Raw genomic sequence first — 9468 nt, 5'->3', positions numbered from 1 at the left:
AATTACATTACAACAAAATAATTATCCATTACCTTTAATAGAAAGTGTGATCAAAGAAAGAATAAACGAGATTTACAATAGTTCCAGTAAACAAAATAAATGTTTGGATAATTACAAAAAACTGATTTACATCTTTCGTTACCATATGTACAAGGTTTATCAGAGAGATTAAAAAGTGCTTTGAAAAAATTCAACATTAATGTATATTTTAAAAACATTCACAAATTGGACAATTGTTTTATAAATAAGAAAGATTCTAAAAAAATTGAAAATTTGTCAAACGTAGTTTATTTAATAAAATGCAAAGGTTACAAAAAAGTTTATATGGGTGAAACAGGTAGAAGGTTAAAAACAAGAATAGCTGAACAACACTATAATTGTTAGAACTCTCTGTGATTCGTCATGCTCTACAAGTACTGAAAACCTACACTTGATAATTATACTTGCCATGACATTATTATTATTATAACATTATAATATAATAATGGTTATTATTATTAATTATTAATTTTATATACAAATTTGCATGTATAAATTATTATAATTTTTTAAAACTTTTTTTATGATGAATCCGACTTTTCATCAAAGCAACGGACTAAGTCAAGTGACTGTTGAGACAAGGCTGTTATAAGTTAATTTAATACGATGTTTGAAATCTTTTGCGAGGATGTTTAATTATAATTATCAATAATATTATTATTATGTTCATAACTACAAAAAAATGTACAAAATGGTCAAAGTTTTTTTCAAATACATAATAGCATGATGCAAACTTTGTAAATTAAAAAATATTATAATGAGCTCAATGGTATTGTTATTAAACACATCCAACTTTATGTGATAATATGAAGGAAAATGTAAAACTTTCGTTTTTTCAGTAAAACTTTTGTTAATATGTTAATATGAGAAAAAAAGATTAAAACTCCTTAATCAAAGATGACGAGCCAAAGCGGGTTGAAGTGCAAACCCGTTTTTCCCCGCGAAATAATTTCAGGTCGCTCCTAGGCTCATGCTCATTCATTGTGTTTTCACTGCCGCCATTTTTCGAAATCTTCTTTGCGTTGATATGAAAACTGAAACCGCTTCTCTTCTGTAACTCATTCTACACCGCTTTTAGTTTCGGCACGTCAAAGGTAAGACATGTTTAAAGAGTTAGACAAATTATTTCAAGAAAAAAAAATTGAGTGAATACATATATTTTTTGGATTAAAATTATGGCACTCTTGCGTGTGAAGTAAAATTATTTGAACTAATAAAAAACTGAATTCAAGAGCTCACAGGTTTAAAAAAAAATTCAAAGATGCAAAAGGTTTCAAAAGGTTTTTAAAATTTTCAAAAATATTTTAGAAATTCTAAAAGACTTCAAAGATTTCAAAGATTTTTACAAAGATTTCAATTATGCAGTAAAGTACTGAAACAATTTTAAAGATTCTGAAACAGATGCAAGCAAAAAAATTCGAGTCACTTTTACATAATTCCCTGATTTTTCCAGTTCCCTTTCAGGTCTTGCAGCAACTCTGGACTTATATTTATAATTATATTCTTTGAACTGAAACACATTATGTAATCGTTAGCATCTTAGTTGTTTCATGAAATAGCTAGCATAGTTTACACATATAGTGAATTTCCGATCTATTGCACTGACCAACAAACGGTACTTGTACTAATGCCAAGTGGTTAACTTGTTGAAACAAATTAATTAATTTTTTTAAAAATTAAAATAAAATGATTTTTAGTTCATTGTGGAGTGTTTTGAAGTTTTCTCTTGATGTAAGAATTATAATAGAAATTTTGTAAGATAACCTTAAGCGAGCCTTGAGCTTTAACCCAGACGACAATTTTAGTGTTATTACTCTGCCATTTAACTCAGTAACTTATCTTATTGAAGAGTGACGCCCTTTGTGCACGGACGCATCCCTTTATGTGCAGGTGCTTATACCTGGTAAATTTTTTCTTCTGAGTACGCAATTGTCACCAAGTTAGAATCGTCATTAGATACTTCGAAATTAAGAAAAATCGTACGGAATTTTCACAATTATTTCAATATTGAAATGAAAGTCTAGATTATAAATTGTTCTAATACATGAAAATTATATTAAAGTAAAATTTAAACCTACGGTTTATATATTATTAATATTTAATTATAAAATAATTATTTTGAAAAATTATTTTGAATGATTATAAATTCATTTTAATTTTAATAATCTACACATATAAAATATTGTTGCTATTTCAAAGCTTTTATAAATGTTTTAACTGAATTGAAAATAATAAATTCATATAAATTCCAAGAATTTATAGAAATAAAATATTGGGCGACTTATTAAAAGATTGATGATGAAAAAAATGGTAATTGATCAAAGTAATACCAAAAGCTATTTCCACAAAATATTGTGAAGATTGAAAATCAACAAATTTAAAATAACATGTTGATTTTTTAAGATTTAAAACAATAAATCTTATGGTTCAAACATATCATCATAAGTCCCATAGATTAGAAACGTAAACATAGTAAGTAAAGGTAAGGTAAAAGTTAAGTAGACTAAGATGCGTTTGCGTTCTCATGATCTCTCTCTCTCTCGCTTGCATTCTCGCTTTCGTTCGCGCGCTCACTCGTTTGTTAATAAGTCCTAAATTGCACTATCGCAGGAAATTGAAATAAGAAACTAGATATAATACTTACGTAAATAGTTGTAAATAATTGTACATATATAAAGGATAAGATTGAAAAAAAAGATATAAGCAGAAAGATTGTAAGGAATGGAAGTCATGTAAACCCTTAGGAGACACATTATGAATAAAGAAGAACAATAAATCTTAAAGCCGCTTAAGAATTTTTAAGGGTTTCAAAAAAATAAAATGTCCTTATTTTTGTCGATGAATTAAAAATAATTTCTCAATATATAAAATATTAATTTTGGAAGATTTTCGAAACATGAAAAAATATTTTAAAAATTGTCGAAAAATATGTGGAAAACTTTTTAAGTATTTTTTTAATCTTTTAGAACTTTTGTAAATATTTAAGAAAAATACGAATCAGGTGAAAAATGTCTTCAAAAGGTTTTGAACATTTTTGAAAATAATATTTCAAAATATTTTCAAAAACTCAAGATAAAACGTGGGTTTTTGAAGATTTCGAAATGAATTTTTTAGAAAATATTTAACAAGATTTTAAGACATTACATAATATTTCCAAAATGGTCGAAAATAAATCCAAAAAAATGTCAGGGAAATTTTACGAATAACTTGAGTTAGTTTAAAAGATATTTAGGAATTTTAAAGTGTTTAATATATTAAAAACATTTAAAAGCTGAAAGATTACCGAGAATTTATTAAATATTTCTTAATATTTCCAAGCTTTGAAATGTCCAAAATATCTTTTAAACTGATCGAAATTTGTACTAAAATTGTGTGAACTCTTGCAAAATAAACAAATATTCTTTAAAATTGTGTCCAATTATGTTTTCACATATCTGAAATATTACCAAATGTTTTTGAACTTTTCTGGAGAAACGTAGGAAAATTATATTTATACAAAAACCTTGAAGAAAATAAAAAAAGACACTTAAAACATAAACTGTTATTCAAAACTTGTATATTGTATTATTAATAATTTATCCATTTAGATCATAATTTATCCGCACTATTTTTATTGACTGAAAGATATTTTTCAGTTGAAAATACAAGAAGTTTGAAAATTAATAATTTGTTAAAAATTCATCTCTTTGGTTGAAAATATAACTATTTTGTTGAAAATTAATTTTTTAGCAGAAATCTAATCTTTTTGGTTTGATATTCATATTTTTCTTTCAGGATTCAACTATTTGTTTTGTAACAATATTATTTATTTTTTTATTTAAAAATTGTACTTTGAAACATTATTTTTGTCCTTCAAATATGACCAGGATAAAAATCCTAAAAGAATCATCTAAAACTGTTTAAAGGACAGAAAAAAGTCAGACAGTGATTCTTTGCAAAAAAAATCCTAATCTTAAATGAAAAACAATATGAATAAAAGTGTCTTTAGTAAGAAATGTGAACGCTTTGCTACACGCAGTAGTCAGCGAACGTTTTGTTCAGCTTTCAGGTATGGCCAGGCCCGTCCCGACTGAATTTTTTCCAGTACTTTTCGGTCTATTCATGGACATTAGTTTGAGTGAGCTTACTCCAGCAAGGGTATTTTATACACAGGCATATGAAATTAATGCCTTGTACGCGTAGACATTGATTAGATCTAAAAATTGTGAGTTGGGGTAAACTCTCTTCACGAGCCAGCACTGAGAAGGCCCATTGGACAATGATGGAATTTTCCGATGATCAGACGGGAGTGAAGGGTTGGTGACAGGGGTGAGTGTGAGTGAAGGGTGGCATCACTTCGACAGTTGAAGATTGGTAAGTGCATCGACCACACGCTCCAAGATCCTATACTTTCCGAAAAGTGGTTATTAATTTTGAATTGGTTTCTCCAATAATTTTATTGTTATTTTATTTTGTTTCATTTAACTTCACATCTTTCTCATGCAATAGATTATCAATTTATCACTTTTGTTCATCAGTTTTGTTATTGTCTGTGTGCTGAAAAAGAAAAATTGATTATGGAAAATAGACAGAGAATTTCATTGATAAACGTATAGAAAAGTACAAAAATGTATTGACGAGGTTACATAATAGTGATTTTAGGAAAGACATAGGAATAAAAGAGAAATGATTAAGGAATAGTGAGCTGAGATAGAAAAATAAGGATTCAGAAAGATAGGTAGAGAAGATTTAACAATATAAATGGATGGTTTTATATTTCAATAATATTTGGGGTAATTTTTCTCAAGTGTACCGACTCTGTGAAATTAATTTTTTTCTGATCAAAATGAAACTTGATTCAAGTGTAGTCCTACAAGGCAGTACTTTACAGGAACAATTTTTTTCAACTGGATTTTTTCAGAAATGGAAAATATGACTAAATAAATTTTATGAGAAAATTCGGAATTTTCGATAGGTTTATTTATTAAAAAAATCATTTGAAACACCATAAATAATACTCGTTAACGAAAATTTCGATTTTTTATGTAAAAAGAATACTGCTAGTAAAAAAGTCATACTTTATGCTTTTAAAATGATCCGCCAATACATAAATAGTTCCATGTTACACCTCTAGATTGCCAATGAGAATTTTTTTCGCAAACGAGAACAAGTTTAATATGTATAATTGCTGGAGGCTGATTATTCTATTTCAAGATTCTTGACAAATAATAATTCTTTCAATGCAAAGTTGTTCGAATTCTATTTTCTTTTAATTATTATTTTAAGGAAAAATTCAATTTTGTTCAAACTTCCAGGATTAAAATACGGAACAGTTGAAACTACTTCAAAAGGAAGAAGATCATTACACCTATCAGCCCACATTTTCCTAAGCTTCTTGATTTCAGGGCAGATTGTGCAGGAAGATCTAATTGCTCATTAAAAATTGGAAATTTTAAAATATCCGCACAACAATGTACATCGGAACAAACTGCGACTTCGACAAAATTGAAATTGAAAATTTAAATCAAGAACTTTAAAGACCTGTAAAATATAAGAAAGGTATATTATAATGAAACCTAAAAAAACATAATTCCTACAAAGCTGCATCAAAAGCATTATTTCCGACGAATTTTTAAATAAAATATTCGGCCTTCATCAATGGTTATTATAAGCATAAAACTTGTTTACGTTTCTGAGAAAAATTGTTGTTGGCTATTTGGTGGCGCAATTTAAAACTGTTTACTAGTAAACTAATAAAAAACTTACATCAAAATTGAATAATTATTAAGGGTATGTGATACTTAAAAAAGTGTCGATTTTACCCGTTTTAGGTTCCCCCTGCTTTTTTCTAGAATAATAAATATTTTGTCTTAAAAATTTAAGAAATGATAGCGAACATGCTAACGGACGTCCCCATACACAAGGAAGGCAAGGGGGAAGTATAAGAAAACTATGGAAAAGGAGAGATTGAGAGCATAACGCGTAGGATAAATTGAGGCTTTTATCAAAAGGAAGAGAGGGAAAGCAGTGAAGTGAAGGAAGATATCGGTGCGAGCGTGAAATATCAAAAAATGTTTAGATCATTGGAAAAAAAAATTGGTTAGGCAGGAAGATATTAATAAAAAGGTATAGGAGATGCCAGGTAGGATAAAGAAACTTTAAAGCTCGAACCGGGATTGTGGTGGGGGCGAGAGTGGGAATAAGGAGATGGAAAGACTGAGAAAAATAGAACAAAGGAGAGAGTAGTACTGGGAAGACTAAAAAAATGGGAACATAAAGAGGGAAGTGATGAGAAAGAAGAGGATGTTATATGGAAGCTCGGACAGAATAGAGGATGATTTGACATGGGTAGAAAGGAAGATGCAGTATAAGGTAATTATAATAGCGGAAGAGGAAAGAAAAAAGTAAAGAAGAACATTGGTACAGTATGGGAGAATACAGATAGACGGAGTATGGTGGGATTGGGATGAAGAAAGGGAACAGATACTAGAAATGAGGTGCAGAGAAACTAGGAGAGGAAGGAACAGGAGATAGGAAAAAAAGAAATAGTAAGAAGGAAAAAAAGATGAGAAATAAAAGTAGGGAAGCATGGAATATTTGTTACTGGAATATAGCAGGATTGGAGAGAAAGGATAGAAGGTTTATGAGAAATTTGACAAAATGGGACGTAGTCATAATGATGGAGACGTGGCTAAATGAAAAGGGATGGGAAAGAGTAAGGGGAAGGTTACCAAGAGGTCACAAACGGCAAGTGGAAAATGCAAAGAGGAAGAATAAAAAGGGCAGAGCAATGGGAGTAATGGTGATCGGAGTAAGGAATTAATGTAAAACAGGGACAGGTAAGAAAGACAGGCAAGAACAAAAAGAAGGATTAATAGTACAAGAGGTAATGATGGGAGGAGAGAAGTGGAAGTTAGTGGGGGTTTATGTGAACGGTGATATGCAAGAGAAAACAGAGGAGATGAAAGAAATGATTGAAGGAAATAAAGAAGAGATTAGGCTGATAATAGGTGGGGATTTAATGCAAGAACAGTAGACAGAGGAGGAAGGGAATTGGGAGAAGAGAGAGGAAGAAAATCCAAAGATAAGGTACTAAATGGGGAGGGAAAAAAGTTGTTGAAGAGCTTGGAGAAGTTGGGATGGTATATCTTAAGCGGATATATAGAAGGAGATGAGAAAGGAGAATATACACGTTTAGGAGGTGAAAGGGGAACGGTAATTGATTATGTGATAGTGGATGATGAGGTAAGAGAGAAAGCTATGAAACTAGAGGTAGGTGAGTATATTGATTCGGATCACTTTCCTTTGATAGTGACATTAAACGGACAAAAAAGCAATAGAAATATGAATAAAAGGGAAGCAAATGAATTTAGTAAAGGGGGGAATAGAGGTGAGTGGTTTAAGGACTGTAAAGAGAAAAAAAGAAGGTCAGACAGGAATTAAAAAAGTGGAGAAAAGAAAAAGGTAATGGGGCACCATATAGGAAAGAAAAGAAAGAATATACTGAGTTGTGTTATCAAAAGAAAGAGGAAGAGAATAAAAGGTTTGACAAAGAAGCGGAGAAGGCTACAACGGAAGAACAGGTATGGAAGGTACTAAATAGAGAAAGAAAAAGAGTAAACCAAGATGATGGTAGAATGGAAGAAATATTTTTTGGATTTGCTAGGAGTAGAGAGAAAAGTTATAAAGGGAGGAAAATGGGGTAGAGAAAGAGATGAGGAAGAGGAGATATGAAGGGAAGAAATAGTTAAGGTTTTAGGAATAATAAAGTATGGAAAGGCACCTGTTATAGATGAGATTTCAAATGAAGTCCGGAAATATAGAGGGGAGGAACTATAGGAATGGGCAGGATAATGTGTAATAGAGTATAGAGAGGAGAAGGTTGGCCAGAGTTATGGAAAAAAGGAGTAGTTATACCAATAGTGAAGAAAGGCAAAGGAGAGTAGGTTAAAGATTTAGCGTTATAGTATATAAGAGAATTAAAAGGAGAAAAGGGGCAATGGTAGCAATGTTCGTGGACTTAAAGGCGGCGTAGACCAAGGCGAAATATAAATATAATATAAATATAAATATATAATATCAGACTTGAAAGAAGAAATGAGGAGAAAAGGTTGGGGAGGAGTTAAAATAGGGAAGGAAAATATATATACACTGGCATACGCAGACGACAAAGTGTTGATGGCAGAGGATGAAAAAGGGATGGCGGGATTAATTACAGGTTTAGAGAAATACTTAGATGGGTAAAAGCTGAATGTAAATGTAGAAAAGACAAAGATAATGAGGTTTAGAAAAGGAGGGGGAGGAAGAAAGAATGGACAGGGGGATGGAAGGGAATCAAGTTAGAAGAAGTAAAAGAGTATTATTATTTGGGATATATCTTGAAAACGAATGGATATCATACAGCTTCTATAAGAGAAAGGATGAAAAGGCAGCAGGGGTAATGAAACAGATATGAGGAATAGGAAAAAAAAGGTTAAAAAAAATTAGAGAAGGAGAATGTGGTTATTTGATACCCTGGTACGGCTGGTAGTAGGTCAGACTGAAGACTAGGGTCAGACTGAAGGACGCCAAGATATATGGTGAGAGAAGAAGCGTAATGGGATAAGTTAAGTATTAGAGCGGGAAAGAGGGCATGGAAATTTGAGACGAAGCTGAGGGAGGAAAAGGGAGGGGAGTTGGCGAGAAAGTGTTTGATGAAGGTAGAAGAGAGGAGAGGGAGAGTGATCGAATTAACGAGATGGGAAGAAGAAAGGAGGGAGTTCTTCAATGATAGATAAATAAAAGACGGGACTGGAGTAAATTATGAAGAATTGGAAAAAAGGGAGAAGGAAAAACAATTAATGAAAAGATGGGGGATCACTGAGGAATCGAAATACAATAAATGGACCAGAATAGCAAAATTTAGTTTGGTAAACGAGGTAAGGGAGGGGGTGTAGTGGGAAAAAGAAGAGAACAGAAATTGTGGAATATGTGAATCGGAGGAGGAAACATGGGAGCATGTATGGGAAGGACGTAGGAGAAGATTGGAAGATAAAGGAAGCTGGTAAGAGAATGTGGTTAAGATTCTAGCGAAGGATGGATAAGGAAATGAATGGATGAAGGAGTTGAAGGGTGCTAGAGGAGCGAATGAGAGGGAATAATAGAATGTATGTGAAAAAAGGCAAATGGCGCTATAAAAAAGTCAAAGATAAAGGAAACGGAAGTCGCTCAGATTAGAAGCGTAAAGATTGTACGTAGTGGTAAGGTAAAAGTTAAGTAGACTAATATGCGTTTACGCTCTCCTGCTTTTTGTCTCTCGCTTACACTCCAGCTTTCATTCGTTCGCTTACTCGTTTGCTAATAAGTCCTAAGTTGCGCTATCGCAGGAAATAGTGATAAGGAACTAGATATAAAAAACTTTACGTAAATAGTTGTAAATAATTGTGTATATAGAAAGTATAACATTGTAAA

General features: G+C 31.4%; 1 protein-coding gene across 3 annotated transcripts in view; it reads right to left on the bottom strand.

Moving 5' to 3' along the window:
- LOC117167432 (ferritin subunit) overlaps window positions 1–9468 on the bottom strand; it is a 94985-nt gene that overhangs the window by 27395 nt on the left and 58122 nt on the right. The window contains exon 5 of one of the 3 annotated variants that reach the window (XM_033352360.1): window positions 3981–4575. The exons of the other annotated variants lie outside the window; for them this stretch is intronic. Coding sequence (XP_033208251.1) covers window positions 4540–4575 — 36 coding nt within the window. The 3' untranslated portion in view covers window positions 3981–4539. Of the gene's footprint in view, window positions 1–3980; window positions 4576–9468 lie in introns of those variants that run through there. 3 annotated transcript variants of the gene reach the window in all.

This window comes from Belonocnema kinseyi, chromosome 2, assembly GCF_010883055.1.
Source record: "Belonocnema kinseyi isolate 2016_QV_RU_SX_M_011 chromosome 2, B_treatae_v1, whole genome shotgun sequence".
NCBI lineage: Eukaryota > Metazoa > Arthropoda > Insecta > Hymenoptera > Cynipidae > Belonocnema > Belonocnema kinseyi.
Note: the sequence above shows the minus strand (reverse complement) of the source record. Positions and strands in the feature narration are given on the sequence as shown.